General features: G+C 32.7%; 1 protein-coding gene across 1 annotated transcript in view; it reads left to right on the top strand.

Moving 5' to 3' along the window:
* LOC118193040 (methylosome protein WDR77-like) overlaps positions 1–19,249 on the top strand; it is a 43,725-nt gene that overhangs the window by 8,522 nt on the left and 15,954 nt on the right. Inside the window, exon 2 of the mRNA XM_085816728.1 lies at positions 4,372–4,557. Within this exon, the coding sequence (XP_085672854.1) occupies positions 4,372–4,557 (186 nt within the window). The remainder of the gene's footprint in view (positions 1–4,371; positions 4,558–19,249) is intronic.

The raw sequence follows: 19,249 nt of genomic DNA, 5'->3' as shown, positions 1-19,249 counted from the left end.
ATGGCAAAAATTACAGAAAAGGAACACTAAAATCTTTGAACAAAACAGGAAAGACATATGCATAAATAATAGTCTTTAAAAAGTTGTCGAGTGATACGGAATGTCAAGATATCGGGAGTCAAGTTTGCGGGACTCTACTGTATGTGTTATCGAATCTACACATAGAAAAACTAAATGTGGCGACTCTGTAAACATGTGTTGTACTCGCCAACCACGCGCCGTTATCACTAACTGTAACCGAAGGTGATTTCGGCGACACACAGTCACGTCTCGTCGGTGCGGTTGGTCGCTCGTTTTCCTCCAACGTGATTGTCTATCGACTGTAGTAATTAAGTATTAATATTGTGATGTGATTAAATGTTTTTGTTATCAAAAATTGGCTCTTATGGCATGTTATGAATTCATCCTTAAAAGCACTGGCAAATTCCAATACACATAGTTTGTTATTGCACACAGCCGCAACCACGTGCAACAGTAAATATCAACTCATCTTATTTAAAAATTTCTACTTCTTTGCTATGTGTGCCACACAGAATTCCTTAACAGCATCCAAAAACTATTTAAAATTATCTAAACTAGAATATCTATACTTCCGTTGCCACAAAAATTCACAAAAGTAAAAATGAAAAATATTCTGTGGATTGTCGATAGCAGTTTTTTCAAAAATCCCTTTTAATTACACCCCGCATACCTTCCATAGTGTTGATATGTGCTCTGATTTCCAAATCCTTAAATCTTGCTGTGTAATTTAATGAGAGGTGAACGAAGCCATTTAAATCTTCATTTACACACCAGTCAATCGATGTTTTTTTTTTTTTTCAATCATTCCAAAGTGTACAGAAACTTCAGGTCAATCAATAACACCAGCAGGCATTTTACAGTGTAAAGCACAAAATAAGCAATGTACTTCTTAACCAGCAACAAACACATATAAAAGCCTTTACAAATATTTTCCCATCAATCAAAAATCATTGCAATCACAGATTACTACCAATCATGTCATAACAGGTTTCGATAGCATTCAACTACTCAGGTTACCATAAATGGAACAACAACTTGCCAATAATGCAAGGGGTACCTTAAAATATATACTAAATATATGTTTCTTTACTTTTATAGTATTCCCCGCTAATTATAACCAGGACTGGGCATTTTGCCATCTGATCTGTTCCTATGGGTTCTAAATTCTGCTGCCTGGTGAATATGAGAGAAATCAATCAATCAAATTAGGAAAGCAAGAAACATTTTTGCACACTGGCCAGAACAGATGTGTTATGTGCACAACTGAGGTGGCACATAAATGCTTTTATGTGATATCATTTTCTTCCATACTCTTTTTGCCCATTTACTTTTTTGCAGCATCAAAAAATACCCATGTGTCTTTTGGCAGAAATCCAGCCATGTTTGCTGTAACAAAATGCTAGTTCTTGGGAGAAAAAATAAAGATACTCCCCTTTCAGTAAATCTCAGATTTTTATTATTATACTTGAGCAGATTTATAGAACAGGATTAAATTCTAAACATTTAAAATATTACCATTGCAAGAAAACAGTTCTTTTAATCTTGGTAACAAAATAATTTTTAGTACAAAGGGGCTTTGTCCCTGAAGGACTATTGTTTTTGGTTTGCGATTTTGTGTTGGTTCACTATAAATGTCTGGTTCACTTTTCAAACTGTTGCTACCAAATGTTAGAGTCCTGCATTATATTTGAAGAAATTAAATAATGAAAAATCTGCATAAATGTATGTATATTTCTTGCATATTGATAAAACAATGGTATACAGTCATCGAATTTTGAATGACGTAATCCTGCTGCAAATATGGGCATGTGGAAGCCCAAATTTGAAATTTGTTTTATTATCAATTTCATATTTTGTAAAACTTTAACAAATTTTTTATTAACAAACTCGAGGATTTTAAAGCGAGTAATGGCAACGTTGTATAGAAAAATTTTTATCTCCAGCGCGCGAGACTCTGTATCGGAAATTCTAAAGATATGCTGAACTTAAAACTATTTTGCAATATTGCTCTTGAACTGAATTTTATGGTTTAAGTGTGAAGAACGTGATATTTAATAAATAAAGGTAACAGACAAAATGTTAAAAAACACCCCTTTGGACCCAATTTAAAATCTGAAAGCTTTCGAATTTTTTTTAATAACTTTATTATTGCTAAAAATTGATAAGATTTAATAGAAGATGGGGAGAAAATAAATTATACTGATGGCTACTATTTGACAGCATATTTTTTACTGAATGATAAAAATTTCTATTTGCATAACTACACTGGTTATCATAAATTAAGGAAAAATCACGATTACTGAAAAAGTTACGTGTAGAATTTTATGAAACTTACCCACAATATACAACACATAGTAAGGTATGAAATAACATAAAAAGAAATTACAAGACATTTATGGTAGTATAGAAATTAGCACATGTACAAAATGAACAAATCGAAGATGTCGGTTTGTTATAGTAAAAGTACCTTCAATATGAAATATAATCGTCTCTAGAAGCAATACAGCATATTCAGCGATGTGTGATGCTTTCAATTATGCAGTCTATCAGTTCTATAGGAAGCAAGAGCCATTGATCTTGCAAAGCAGTTGCAAGTGCGTTAAGGGTCTAAGGGGGCAGATTGGGAGCAGCTAAACGTCTCCCTAAAGCATCCCAAACATGCTCGATAGGATTCAAGTCTGAGGATCGAGCTGGCCACTCCATGCACATAATTGTTTCCTGTTAAAGATAATTATAAACGATGCGAGCCCTGTGTAGTCTTGCATTGTCGTCCTGTAACAGGAAAGCATCACCTATTTCCCCGGAATATGGGCGTACATAAGCATCAAGGATGTCATCTCTATAAGCATGAGCATTCACGGTTCCCCTTGGAAAAATATGTAGGTCTGTGTGTCCACCCAAAGAAATGCCACCCCAAACACAGACACTGCCTCTTCCATCTGCATCTCTTTCACGGATGTTTGACAGATGATAACGGGTTCCAAGTTCTCTCCATATCAAATAATGCCTACTATCGCATTCTAGACTAAACCTGGACTCATCTGTAAAGAGAACCGCACTCCATTGCTCAGGCATCCAGTGGACATGTTGTCGTGCCCACTGTAAATGGTCCCTCCTGTGGTGTGACTTGAGCAGCACGCAAATGGTTGTTCGCCTCGCATACAGACCACCTTTGTGAAGCCTTCTACAAACAGTTGACATTGACACCAACCTTCCGGTGGGTGCAGCAAGGGATGATATAAGAAGAGTCGCAGTAGCGGTTCTATTCCTGTGTGCACATAATGTCAAATATCTGTCATCAGCGCTTGTCGTAGCAGTTGGCCGTCCTTGGCTGAACCTCCTAGGTGCCGAATCTGTGATTTGAAATTGCCTCCAAAGTCTGTAAACCACAGAAGGACTCGCATTTAGCCACTTCTGTTTGACTTTGTCCTGCCTCTAGTCTCCCAATGGCTTTCTATCGTAGTTCTGCAGGCAAATGATGCCTGGAGATCATTGTTACGAATTGGCTATCTCAGATTTCTGATGTCACTATCACAGTGAAATATGTGGGCTTGCTCTCAAACATGGACTTTTATACTCCTCGCAGATGACGTATTCAGAGTGCAGTGCCACTAATTTGCATATTGGAGTTTTACTCAGCTACTCTTATTTGGCAACATATTCAAATTTTACACGGTTTGGCTTATTTTTGAGGGAGTTATCGCTATTTTTGTGATTTTTCCTTAATTTATGATAACCAGTGTATAAATGCATCACATTAAGAAATATTTTTATTAATATAAGAAAGATCTTGAAATAAATTTTAACTTTATAGTCATTATGTTTTTTTTTTTTTTTTTTTTTTTTTTTTTTTATGTGGAAGACATTAAAAATGAGCACTACCCTCACTGGAACTTGAACCTGGACCTCTCGAATACGTACCGAGTGTGTTACTGTAACACCCCAAAGGCAAGCTTTAAAGAGGGAGAAACTACCTTATATACTTCCCCTTTTAAAGGATGATTGTGGATTAGGGGACCCAGTCGCCAAATCCTGGTGGTGACTAATTGTTTTCCACCACCTTTTAGTTCAGGTGACACTGTAGAGTCATTAGGTTTCTTTTTTGAAGGAGATGTAAAAAAATGAGCAATCCCTCACCAGGATTCGAACACGGGCCTCTCGAATACACACCGAGTGTATTCACACCGAATGCACACCATGAAGGCATGTGTCTGAAGTTATAGCCTGTTATAACCTGTTTTTATATTTTTTAGCAATATTTATTATTTTTAGTTCTGCAAACTTTCAGACTATTGTTATAATTAATCATAACTGTATTTTAGTCTTAATTTCATTATTTTTTCCTTGCAGATGGCAGAATTATAATAGCGTCATCTAATCTTACTGGTCGCTACTGGAATGGCTCTCTGTGGTGTTTTCCAAATGTTCACGATGCTCCCGATGTAGAAAAGTGTTTAACTGGTATTGAAGTAGCTTCAGGCATTTGCGATCTTGTCCATTTTAATGAAAACAAAGTTGCCCTTGGCTTAGATTCAGGTCTCTTTTTTTTTATTATTATTCTCAAATATTGAAATTTGAATTTTCATTGGACATTACTTATTACCCTAAAAGGACTACAGTCAAAAGTCGTTAATTCGGACACCCATAATTCAGAATGATCTATTATCCGGACCTCAAAGCTAAAAACTTTCTGTGCATGCGCCGCGTTGACACATGCGCACAGGCGTTTACGCGTGCGCATAAGACCTCTTACGACTGCGCGTTTGCGTGTGCGCAAGCGCAGAATACGTTTTCGCGTGCGCGTTTTATGTATAATGGACGGTGTAAGCTAAAATTATCTAATTATCTATTTCAGTTAATGTTGATGATTGTGTTGTTCCTTAATTTTCGAATTGGATCCGGCTTATTATTTTTTGCAGACTGTAAGAGCAATACTATAAAAGTAAACTTGAACTTTCGATTATGTCAAATAGAATTTTGGATTCTGGAGCTCCCAAAAGATCGTACAAAACGAAAGTATGTTTCGATGTCCATCAAACAAAATGTGGAATTGCTGCAAAAAATGGATAAAGACATGAAGAATGTGACAGAGAGGTTAGTGAAAACGAAAAAATTTCGATTGACAAGTTAGTCGGTATTCTCGGCACAGCAATTAACGGGACTTGAACAGCGGATTTTTGTAAGTGAACAAAAAATTATATCTGTTTATAGAATTATAGAGAAAGTATTATCACATAAAACGAAGCAACGCAACTTAAACAACTTACATTGAAAGAAATGTTTAATAAAGTAAACAAATAAATATTAAGCTTTTTTTGTAAATTTTGATACCCTTTAGATCATAATTGTTCTTTATTTCATAAATTACGGTTTTATATTTTTAATTTTAGAATTTCTGCATGCCATCTTACGCGATTTAAACTGATGATCTATAATCCGGAAAAATCGATAATCCGGAATCGCCGAAGTCCCGACGAGTCCGGATTAACGACTTTTGACTGTATTAGTCTTAAAGCGTGATTTTGCATTGATTCACATTAAATATGTCATCCACTGCATATGTGTCGCTTCACTTTTTGTTAAAGTCTGTTGCCATTTAGCAAAATGCAAGATATTTATTTTTATTTAATATTTATTATATATGTTATTTTATTTATATATCAGCAAAGTGCAAGATATTTATAAAATTTATCTATTCTTGATTTTTGTTAATCAATAATAAATAGATTAATTTATATTTAAATTTAATCTATCTAACAAAGCTATTTAAAAGTAATAGATGCAGTTCTTAAGAATATTATTTTTAAATATTCAATCCGATTTAATTAAAAATTATTTAATTCATTATGTGTTTAAGTAAAAACATTAGATATTTTTATAGGATTATGTTATATAATTTTCACCTTTTAAATGTGCAGAAAATATATAATGTACCTTTGTTAGTCTAACCGTACAGTTATCTAGTATCCTGTAAAATGTTGTGCTGTTTCATCTGAGCCATATCTATTGATAATCTCTATTGATCAACCACGTTAAATTTAAAAAAGAGCAGTTTTGAGGGACCATTAAAAATTTGATCTCATTTTTATGAAAATAGCTTTGAAAAATTTATTTGCATTTAATTTTTTTAAATTTAATTTAAGATTAAATTTTAGTCTCTACCATGTTTCGGCACCTCTTATGAAATGCTTGTCAAAATGTAGATATATATCACATGTCATAAAAACTGTGTTCTAGGCAGTTGTTTTCTCTTTTTAAGTGTATGTGTTCAAAGGGAAAAAGTAATATATTTAAATCTAAAAATTTAGTTTAAAAAATAGTAACCTTATCTAATTACCTATAGAATCTAGGTCATCCGTTCTGTTATAAATATACTTTTTGTAGAAAAGATGAACTTTTTTTTAACAGTTTTCAGAGATTCATCTGTTTTTATTAAATTTTTTATAACTATTATTAAATAATAAAGAATATATATTTATGCATGTTCCTCACATTATGGAAAAGCAGCAGCACATATAGCCACCAAATTTTTAACACGCAGGCCTTCTCCAGATCATATGCACCTCAAAGCCTGAATTTTGAATTTTTTATTTATTTTGCATTTTGTGTGAATTTAATGAACATTTGATTCAAAACTCAGTATGAAAGCTTTACCGTGCTCATATTTGTCTGTATGTAACTGATGGCTGTGGTGTTTTGATCAAATCGAGTAAGATGTTTTAAATTGTCGATATTTTAAATGGAAGTAAAATATTCATTTATTATTGGGAAATTTGTCTCTATGTCCTGTCATTTAGCTATATATAAGAAGCATGTTGTCACTTGGCAAAATGCGATATATTTGTCTCTTGAATTTAATTGATTGTGAAAAAACAGCAAGACCTAGGACCCTTCAAATTATAAACACATGTAATCTTTCACCTGAACATGTGCTCCTTGAAGCTTGAATTTTTTATCAGTTTAATAATTTAAGCAAATTTAAGAAACTTTTGTTTAAAAACTTAGCAGTCTAAAAGCTTTGTGTAGCCATTTGGCAAAATGTAAGACACCTGTGTTACAAATTAAATTGGAAAACTGTGATATAGATGTATGTTACCACTCAGCAAAATTAAATAAATATATTTGTCTTTTGAATTTAGGCAACAAATTTGGTCATCTAAAAGAAATGTGTTGTCACTGCATGAATTAAAATATTTTTTATTTTCCAGTCAGGAACTAATCGATAAAGTTTAAGATAATAATTAATTTTGCTTTCAAATTTATTGTTATTAATTAACAAACTAAGCTAACTTAAAAGCAATAAATGCGGACTTATTTCAGTTATTATTAATTTCTAGTGTGAAATTACATTAGCTGTATTAATCAAAATCATTATGAGGTTTTTATTATAACTTTTATATAATTATTTAATATAAGTGGTTAGTGGCAGTAGAGGTTTTGCTATTTATGAGATTTTTGAAACCAGTAACTTTGTTATCTTTGTTATGTGTCAAGCTTGATTGACAATCTTAATAGCTGTTTTGCGACTGCTACTTAGTAACTCTGGTAGCAGTCTGACTGTATTTTTTAAGATCATTTTTACTTTTAGTAGGTATGCTTACAAACTGTCACATGCAGTATAACTTCAGAGCAGGAAAAAAATAATTCATTAATTAATATTTATTTGCTGTAATTGGATCTGGAATTCATCATCTATAAGACTAGTTTTGTACCTTAACCACTGCTTTGTTGACATATAGAAAGAAATGATTTGTTACTATGTTATGCATCATAGATTATGGATATGATTGTAGCGAAAAAATTGGGATGCAGATATTTGTTGGCAAGTTGTCGTTTTCAGTGCTTACCGTAGCTCCCACTTGTGAATAACCAACAAGAACCAAACCTTTAACTCAGGTACATATTGTAATCATGCAAAAGTGTACATAATATTAAACAAAATTCACTATTTAACTTAAAAAATAAATGGACACATGTTTGTTATAAATCCATTTGAATCACATTGAAAATAGTTTTGAAGTTGATGTAAAGAAGTATAATCCTGCTTTCAACAGAATTTATAGCTTATTGAGTATTTATTATAAACACTAAAATAACTGCATTATCTGGAGCCATATATCTCGATGTTGCCAATGCATTACACACTGATAAAAACAGACGTGTGCTGCACCTGTCCCTGCGTTATCATGTAAATACATTTTGTCAACATTGTGGGTTGCCACATAACTATTTTGGTGACATAATGCTCTTATTTTTTTGCAACTTTTCGGCAGGTGTGCAGATAATTAAAAGTATCCAAAATTCAGATATCTGAACTTCAGTTTCAGACCATTATAAAGGTGATACTTCAGTTCATCTATTAAGTATATGATATAAGGTTTATTGAATTTGAAAATGTGTTTTGAAATATTGCCATATTTAATGATTTTTCCAAGTTTTTTTAATTTTACAAATGTATCTTATATCTAACTGAAATTGAGAAATGCTTTAAAATTAACTCATCTGCTTATAAGAAAGTTCACTGTGCATTTGGATTAAGATTAATTTTTACTTCATTGAAAGGGTTAGCATCTTTACTTTGTGATTCAAGGCAGTTTTTATTTTCCAATATTGACTATTTTCATCTTTTATGATAGAATGCTTTTAGTGTGCAGTCTGTATTTTGGAACAATTACTGCCTTTTTGCCTGCTTTTAATGAATAATTTCAGGTGATACCTTTTGAAAAACTGAAGTTATTTTCTTTTCATCTAATTATAGTAGCAAGTATCATTAAAAGTCAAGTTTTTCATGACCCTGAGGTATTAATTCAAGAGCTGTAGCTGAAAATCTATGAAAATACAACTAGCATCAGAAATAGGATCTTAATAAACATCACATGTTATGAAATTAAAGTATAGTTTGAAGTATTTACAGATGGGATCATCATGTGTAAGAAATAAGTGGTTGTTTCTTTCACATATGTAAAATGAAAAAGGAAGAGATTTTATCACTAATTTTTATTTAAAAAATTTTGGTGTTGAAACAAGACAAAAAAAAATTTGGATGCTTTGGGAAAAAAAAAAAAAAAAAAATACTGATTGTTCAAGAAAATTTAATCCAGAAATTAAAAATTGAAAAGACATTGAAAATAAAAGTAAAAATGCAGATATGAGGAGAGTTTTTAATCAAGACTGCAACTTTTAATGAAAAATTAGGCTGAAGGGGAAAAATAATAAAATTTGGTGTTTCATCTACTGGAATGTTTCATTTCTTCTGTCCTAGTATAAGTTGCAGCAATATGATTGAAAAATATCATGGAATATGTACAGAAATTTGATACAGTAGCATTGACAAATGAGTGAGCCTCCATAATTAAAACATTTCAATTGCATTGTTTTCTAAACTCTTTGCATTGTTCTTAATATGCTTTCCATTAAAGAAAGAGGAGACATTAATATTTTAATAACTATCTGAAATTGGAATCAAAGTGAAAAATCTTAAAGGATTACCACAAAGCTGCAAGTGTAAAAAATTACTGAATCTGTCCAAGAACTCCTATAGGCAGAAATAACATGTTTTCTCTGCTGGTTTTGTCCATGGCCAGAGAACTTCAAAGTTTGCAGTATTTCAGTGATGTCTCAGGAATGCTGAGTTTTAATGAACATTTTAAATCTCTTTTTATTCCAGACTTTATTTTCTGCATTATTTCCCATATAAATTACTTACACGGGTTTCTCTATAAAGTATTTAAAATTTCATTTGAGTTATTTATAGATCTGTGAGTATAAGCATGAACTGTATAATGACTGTTTCTTTAAATTATTAATACAGCATAATCATAATGTTGAATTAGTGGCAATTGTAAGGTTGTTTTAAAACTGCTTAAGAGTTAAATTTGAATGGTTTTGAAAATATGCCATCTCTGTCTTATTTAAAATGAGATTGGTGCATAATTCCATACTCTGATAATCAGTTAGATGTAAGGCATTTCTTCCTGTGTATAATATTGCTTTTGTGATTTATGTAGAGGTTATATCAAATGGTTATTTCATATTGACTGCTTATTCATCAATTGTTTATAATGATATGACTTTATATGAGGCCTACCAGAAAATTCTGTCCATTTGGGAAATGACAGAAAATAATAAATTTTTCATAGCTTTAATAATATTTATTGTGTAATATAATTCCTGCCATTACTTATGCCTCTTGCCAGTGTGATGGTAATTTGTAAATACCATTTTTGAAAAATGTCTTGTCCTTAGAGGTGAAAAACTCAATTGGTGCTTGACTGATATTTGCTTCAGTTTTGAATTTTTCTTCTTCAGAAAATTTTGCAAGGAGAGAAATAAGTGATAATCGAAGGGTGCTAGGTCTGGGGAGTATGGTGCATGGGGCAGAATTTTTCAGGCTAGCGGTATGATTTTTCTGACAAGTCACCACAACAGCATGTGGTCTAGCATTATTGTGATACAGCTATGTGCTTTCTATTGAACACTAGCCCCTTCGCGCCAACTGTCATGTCTACGTGCCAGCAACGAACACACTCACTTTCCGGCCGACACGCAGGCGTACCAGAGCGTTTTCCCGTTCAGCTCCGACTGTCACGTATTTGTGCCAGTATCCTGGAACATTTTAAAAACTATCATTTCTGCCACAAGATGGCACTGTTTGTCCATATGGTTTCAGATACATGTACATTAGACCTTCTACTCGAAATGAGATAAGCATGACTCATGTACACGTGTTTTTGATTATATAAACAAAAGGGGAAATAAATGTTTCCGAATGGCGTGATTTACAACGTTTCTTTAAATTCGCACGTGGTAGTTTATTGTAAGTAGAGAAGTTTTATTTTCGCTAAAGCGTTGGGTATTTCGGTTTACAGTTAAGTTTTTAGAAAATAATTAGATCTTGTTAGACGTGAATTCTTTCTGTTTTTACCATTGCAATGTCGAAGCGTCGAAAATGTTTAACAAAGCATGAAATAGCAGAAATGATGCAAAATATTTCAGATATTGATTCTGAAATTCTGATATTGATTCTGAAAGATTAACTGAAAGACATTTTCCAAAACTTTGTTCAGAAGAGACTGATAAGAAAATGAGACGACGATGCTTCATTTGATCACATTCCCGGAAAAATCCTCCAAAACGGCAAATGAGTTATTACGAGTGCAAGGAATGTAACGTAGGACTGTGTGTAGATCCCTGTTTTCAAATTTTTCATACGAAAAGATAATTTTAAGTAATATATTTAGTTTTCAGATGTATAATGTTAAAAGTCATAAAATGGTGAGTAATGAAAATAAAATGTGTAAAATATGCATTTAAACAAGAAGTAAGGTAATTAAAGTATATATAAAAATATCTATAAATCATAAGCTGTTTAAATACTCTATAGAGCATTATTAAACAATGCGTTGATACTTCGGAAATTTCATGGATTTAGGCTTAATAGCAAAAAAGCCCCCGGCTCTGGACAGACGCTCGCGTAAGACACTGCGGGCCTCTGCAATAAGCGTGCGTTTGTGCTACCCGGTGCGAAGGGGGCTAGTAAAGGCTTCATGCCTAACTACTCTGTCAATGATTCCTTCCTTGATTGATTCTTTATTTAGATTGAGAATTCATTGTTAGAAGTTTCTTTTGATGTGATGTACTACAAATGCAGTGTACCACAGATTACCATGGGAAAAAAAATCGTAGCTACATAGTAAAATTTTAATTCAGAGTTTTAAAATGCGTTGAAGTTAATGGTGTCAAATCTGCCAATAGACAATTTGGTATTCAGACTACTTTGATTTGTTGCTGAAGGAAACAAAAAGATACACTCCAAAAAACAAATTCAGAGCACAGTGTGTTTGGGGGATTAAAAACTAAAAAAAATCCAGAAAATTCAGAAATTGATAGGGAAGTACTGAATTATGTGACAGAGCAAAGAAACAGTGGCCCAGCTGAGTTGCCTGAAATGATACAAATAAAAATGAGTGATGAAATGAAAAAATGTAATATTACAGCCAATATTTATAAAATTTATTTGGGGCCAATATTTATTTAGGGTAAAGGAAATTATAACAATAATGTATAAGATGGCTTGCTGCTTTGTAAATAGTTAAAATTGGTGTAAATAATACTCATTTAGCATTTTTAAGGCAAAAATGGTTGTCCATATATATGTTTGCTTCCCAGTTTCATTTTAATGAATAAACTTCTCTGTGTGTAAACTACAGTTAGCCAGACCCACGCTGACAATAGGTGCAAGGTCGTGTGGTGCACGGCGTCAGCTAGTCAAAAAGGCGCTGGACATTCATTAAAACAAGCAATTCGTCTTGCTGTCTGTCTGAACAGGAAAATTCTTGTCTTATTTGAAAGCTCCTCCGGGTGTCAACTGAGGTAAAACTTGGGATACTACTGATTTGGGGATCTGTACTTAGGCAGTCTCGGCAACGGATGTTTAAAATCAGTCTGCACAGGATTTGAGTCATCGCTAGCGATGGCTGTTTCAAGCTTGGCAGGGACCATATGGTGTTCTCGTCCATTCCGTTGGTTGTGGTTAAGCTATATAGTCAGATATTCATAGTTGTCCGAGGTGAAACACCCCGTCTGTGGAGTTGGCGAATTCAGCGAGCCTTTAAACTGCTTGAAGTTTCCAGTGGGTGCCTGGAGTCTCAAAACTGCATATTCATATCCTTCCTTGGTTTCCTCCTGGAGGTGCCTAAAGATGACATCTGTATACCATGACATAGTGTTAGCAGGCTGGATTGGTGGCCCGTTCTGTCTGACAGTGTTTAAGTGGCTTTGTTCTGCTGTCCGAATTTGGGTCCTCTGTTGATGGCAGATGTTTTTACCGTCCCTCCAGAACGGAGACGTGGAATATGAGTTGCTAAGCATTCCTGTTGACTCTGCTTAGTCTTAGCTTGTCGGCTTGATCGATAGGTTAGTGACCTCTTGGATTGCCTATAGGGGTTGGAGCGTTTAACTGTGTTGGCGGCCAGGGTTTTCGCTAAGAAAGTACAAATTTCCCAAAACTACTAGGAGAACAAATTGTTTTTTTGATTTTAATGCAAAAACTTTCCTGGTATTTCATACCTGGATTTGTTTTCTTTTAATATATTTCCTTAATTCCGTTGACATATTTTAATATGCATGTATATATATGTTCTTACAGATATCACAATAAATATTCTAGGCCGTATATATACGGCCTTGCCGTTTAGAGGGTTAAGTAAGCCTCGAGCTTGCCAGGTCTGAGTGCCCCTTCCTCCTAGCGCACTATCCTATTTGACCGAAAGTTATAACCAGGGCAGGAGTTCGTCTCTGGTGTTCTCTTCTGTCTTTTTTGAACATGAAAATACGTGATGCCAATGCGTATGAAAGGGTAGACACATTTGACAGTTTGCTTAATCCTTATATTTTGTCTGCTGTTGAAATAGTTGTAATTTGTGTGACACTTATCTTTTTTGTGATTGCTTGTTGTTATTGTTTTTCTACAGAAAAAAGGTAAGTGCAGTTACATATTATGTTAAACTTAGGTTAACTTTTGAAATCGGAAAAGCATTGATTTGAACTTAATTATTCGAAAACTGTTTACCTCTCATGTTTGAGCCATTGTTGTATTCGCCATGTAAATTACTAGTATTGAAACCATTTTTCTCCAGAGTCTTTAATAAGAATATTGTTTGCCCTTCATCAATTGTATCTGCTGAAACACAAAATGCTAAAATCCATTCTTCAATACTCATGTCTGTCTGCTTTTGATGGCTGGCATCAGGTGTACAATCAAGTAAAATAGAAAAATACTTTGCTTGTTTGACCTTACCTTAAATAATTTGCTTTATCTTATCCCCTAATAAGCTAATTGTTACATTTTGAATTTTATCTTTAAGGTAATGAAGTATATTTTGTTTAGTTTGAATTTTATTAATATATACAGACATGATTAAAAAATTATTATTTATTCTGAATAACTTGTTACTGGAACAACGGAAGGCTTAGTTTTATTTGGATAAAAGCTGAATGGCACAGATAATTCTTTCAATAACATCGCACCAATGCTTAGTCTTTTTTTTTAATATATTTTTAAATTCCGAATCAACAGGTTTATTCTTTTGTAATCGTTCTAAGAAATCAGAAAAGGTAGATTTCAGAAATGCATTTTATTTTTTTCATGAAATTTTAAGTGCTCATTTAAGTGGTTCCAGTCGCTAAATTCAGAACTACTCAGTTTTACGTTGCTGAAACTTAAAAATTTTGCAACAAAAACAATGAACAGAATTTTTTTCAGCAGAATTTAGCAACTAAGCCTTTTTAACTCTTTCTTTGTTGATGACGTTGATGGACAACTAATGCTAGTAGCGTCAGCTTGGGTATTCTCTGGGTTTGGGAAAAAATAAGTAATTTTAAAGTTTTGGTTTATATTAAGTCTTCCTCTCGCTTTCTTTTTCTTCATTGCATTCTGATACTCAGACAGTTTTTTCTGTTTTTGTTCCGACATCTGGAGGAAGATGAAAATAAAAAAAGAGCAAGTAAAAACAAAAGTAAAAATCAGAACTATTGCATAAAACACTTCTTAAAAACACTCAGAAAGTCACTGTTTGAAATATTTTACCTGACTTGTGAAAAACTGAGTATATCTTAAACCATTGCTAAGAAAATATATGAACTATTAGATCAGTACCAAACAATTAAGGAGGTGGGAGTATTCTTTTGTTTATTAAAGTTGTAAGGTATTTCTCCCATCTTCCTAGCGTGCCTATGTGGTGTAGTGGCCAGCACACTGAGCCGGTATTTCAGAAGTTCATGGTTCGATTCCCGGCAAAGGCGTTGCTAATTTTTCATCTTGCCTGCTTAAAAAAAAAGTACACTGTCTCTACAGTGGTGCCAAACTAAAAGGGTGTAAGGGTGTTGGATGATGATTCTCCGCGCCCAGGATTTGGTAATCGGGATCCCTAAAAAACCCCAGTTGCCCTTTAAAAGGGGCAGTATATAAAGTATTTCTCCCGCCTTTCTAGCGTGCCTTCATTGTATAGTGGTTAGCACACTGAGCCGGTATTTCAGAAGTCAGCGGTCCGATTCCGGGCGAAGGCGGTTGCTAATTTTTCATTTTGCCTGCTTCGAAAAATCCTAATGTCTCTATGAAGTAAATAAATCAAATTTAAAGTATGTATTTAAGACGTAATGAAGTAACAAAACATTTTCCTTTGGTTTTCCATATAAGCTAAAAATCCGAAAATGGCCAGTTTTTGATTTCTGAATACCTTGTATATTTTTACTTCTTCAAATCTCAAATAGATATATTTTAAATTCAGTGGTACTCCGTAAATATATCAATCCTTTCTTCTCAAAAAATAATAATTTTTTAGCTTAATAAACAAATGGTTCATGTAAAAAAAAAAAGAGTAATTAATTATGCTCAAATCGTTGCTTTTCTGAATTAAAAAGCTAACTTAAGTTTGACATAATATGTAATTGCACTTACCTTTTTATGTAGAATACAAATAACAAGCAGTCACGAAAAAAATCGCAAAAAAGATAAATGTTTCACAAATTACTACCATTGCAACAGTAGGCACAAAATAAGGACTAAGCAATTTGTCGATTGCATCCCCGGCGGCGGCCTGTACTCTTATATACGCATCGGCATCACGTATTTTCGTTCACATATATTTACAAGATAAGTTCAACTTATGTCAAAAACAGCAAAAACCATTAACTGATACAAGTCAAAGCGATATAAATAGTATAGATATTATGCATGAACTGCAGTTTTTGCAAACTTTTCGAGGAAATGTAGCATTGTCGGTTGAAACTCTAAGTTATGTTGTCAACAACATAGCGATGTGCTAAAAGAATTTTGGATGTCTTCCTAGATATGAGCCCTACAGCATTTTTTGTGCCCTTTGTAATCACAGTTTGAACCTTGTCGTAAACTACACTGCGAATAATAATTTATTCAGTGCAAACATATTAAATATCTAAATGAATTTGTTTTTAATTAAAATAATAAATAGTGTTCAGCAAATAATACTCACTTGTCTGACTTATATTCAGCCTGAGTCCATGGAATTCCTTGAGGCAAAGAGCACAAGATAGCCTGTCATTAGCACCAGCCTTGAGCACCTTACAAGTAATAGTGCGATTTATCTCAGTTTCACCCCCAATTTTGATGGAGAGTATACTGGGGGATGGGTCCAAGTGTGTCCCACCCCTCTTCCCCTACCACCAACCTTTTCGAGAGGACTTTCGCCTCGCATATTTAGAGTGCCCCCCCATGCCGCACTGACACTATACATTTACAAACATCCATGCCTTCGGTTGGGTGGCTTTTTATAACATAAATGTATGTATAATTCTTCAATAAATATGTTTGAGTGTGGGGTTTTAACAAAGCACAAAATGTTTGCATATTTAGACAAAAGATAAAACGTAATTTTTTTGCTTTTAGTCCAAAGGGGCTTTGTCCCTGAAGGACTATTGTTTTCTTTTTGTGCTGAATCACTCTAAATGTCCGTTTCACATTTCAAACTGTTGCCACCAAATGTTAGAGTCCTACATTATATTTGAAGAAATTAAAAATGAAAAATCTGCATAAATGTATGTATATTTCTCGCATTATAATAAAACAACAGTACATAGAGCCATCAAATTTTGAATGACATAATCCTACTGCGAATATGGGCATGTGGAAGCCCAAATTTGCAATTTGTTTCATTATCAATTTCATATTTTGTAAAACCTTTAACGAATTTTTGAGTAACAAACTCAATGATTTGAAAGCGCGCAATGGCAACAATCTATGGGAAGAAACCTTTTTATCTCCAGCGCGCAGAAATGTGTATTGGAAATTCTAAACATAGGCTCATTTTAAAATTATTTTGCGACATAGCTATTGAAGTGAATTTTATGGTTTAAGTGTGAAGAACAGGATATTTAATAAATAAATGTAACACATAAAACATTAAAAAAAGTCCCTTTAAATGTAATTTAAAATTTGAAACCTTTCAGTTTTTTATATTTTTTTCATATTTTGTTAATAATGCTTCATTTTAAATACTAACCATAAGCCCTTTTTTAATATCATCACTGCATAAAGGCACTCACTAGACATTTGCACGACGGTGCAGATTAGGCTTGGTGCTGGCCTGCAGTTATTAGATTTAGAAGTTTTCTGACTGAAATTTACTCACTTCATATCTTTCTTCTTCCCTTTCCGGTAAAAATATATTTATGGATACCCCTTGACAAAAATTGGCGATTTTTTGGGGGTACATTGATACCGAGTTTGTGCAATTATTTGACTTGTTATTTTGGCCGCTACACAAAGCCAAAATAACAAGACAAAGAATTGCACAAACTCAGCATCCATGTACACATCGACCTATTTTCACTTAAAAAAAACATCAGAGAATTGCACAAAATAGGCATTATGCACTTCTTTGACTTTGTCCATGTCCACACAAAACTATATTCACTTAAAAAGTCAAGAAGCAGCCAACAAAAAATGTATAATCTCAATAAACTACATTTAAAATCAAACAATGAAATAACATAAAAAAGGAAATTCATCTTTGTACTACACAAAGGAAATATCCATTTACCTTATTTATGAATTAACATGCCTTCAGTCATCCTTAACAGCTTCCAAAAACTTCCTAAAATTATCTGAACTAGAATCTGTATACTGGCGTAGCCACATAAATTAACAAAATAAGAGTAAAAAATATCCTCCGTAGTGACGTTCGACCGTATGCATTTCCAATGTTCGATCATATGCATTAACTTCCTACAAACAGGACACCTAATAATGGCTACTAAGTAAATCTTCTTTTGAACACCAGTCAAGTAATGCTCTTTTCCCCTTTCTTTCCAAATCATACAGAAGCTTCAAATTAATCTTACCACATTCAGCTATTTTACCATCTAAACCACAAAACAAGCAATATACTTCCTAACCTTCCTTCCACACTACAAGCATGCAATCGATTACGTCATAATAGGGTTTCTATAACATTCAACCACTCAGGCTACCATAAAAAAAAAAAAAAAAAAAAAAAAAAAAAAAAACTTGGCGATAAATGAAACAACTTCGCGATAATACAAGTGGTACACTTCTTTCCACTCTAAGCCCCTTATATTTTATATAATTTCCAATTTTCTTTTGCAGTTTAACAAAAATATTTTGGCAGTAAAGTCCTTGATTGCTGTATCGCAGCAAATTAATTTCTTATTTAAGTTATCAGCTGAGAAATACATTTTTTAACTAACTACTTAGGCTGTCTCCATTTTTTTATATTTTCCTATTGTTATTATGCTATTATAGCCTTGATTAGTTTTACTATCATTTATCTTATTTTTCAAATTATCTAAAATTGAAAATTTGTATTTTCATGGCTAACATTGTTCAAATAATTGAATAACTAAATTGATACTGATATCTTTGATTAATATTGAATCTTTGATAATCTTTGATTATATTTAATTGATATCTTTTCTTTATTTCATCTGAAAAATAAAAAATCTATTAGAGAACACTTTTCAAAATTTAGTTTCTAAGTTAAAATACAAAAACTGCTTAGAAAATTTCCTTATGAGTTTATTAAACATATACTGTGAAAGAGTGTAAAGAAGTTCGAGGCATCACTCTGCAATTAATGAAATGAATTATCAATCAACATTTAAGACCAAAAGTTTCATACATATGGAGAATTATTTGTAATGTATATACATATTTTATAATTTAATTGGGTACTTATCCTGAAAATCAATTATTAAAGATACTCCTGAACAGATCTCAGTTTCTTTTTGAACTAGTGGAAATGAAAGAATATATTCCGATAATTGCTCTCTGAGTAATTAATTTTACGGCAAAATACCGTGTTTCTGTAAAAATTTTATTACCAGTTTCTTTCACTGCAAGCAAATCCCACAAGCATATCATTTAAAATTGATTTCAAAGCAAAAAATATCATGGATTTGTTTATAAAAACTGTTCTAACTGAATTTTAAAAAAAGAAAAAGAAGATATTGCATGTTAAAAACTGAAGAATTATTGAATTGAATGCAACATTGAAATTGAATTTTATGATGGATAACTTCATTTGATATACACAATAGTGTGAATAGCAGAATTGAATTTAAACTTTATACTGGATAATTTCATTTGATACAATTGCACTTGCGAGTAGGAATTTGCTGAAGATGGAAATTTTTAGTTTCCATTCATTTGTAATTTTTAATCATTTAGTTACAT

Source organism: Stegodyphus dumicola, chromosome 5, assembly GCF_044657685.1.
Source record: "Stegodyphus dumicola isolate Sdum_Otavi_A_Nest chromosome 5, ASM4465768v1".
Classification (NCBI taxonomy): Eukaryota; Metazoa; Arthropoda; class Arachnida; order Araneae; family Eresidae; genus Stegodyphus; species Stegodyphus dumicola.
The sequence above is the reverse complement of the archived record's forward strand: the minus strand, read 5'-3'. Positions and strand labels throughout refer to the sequence as shown.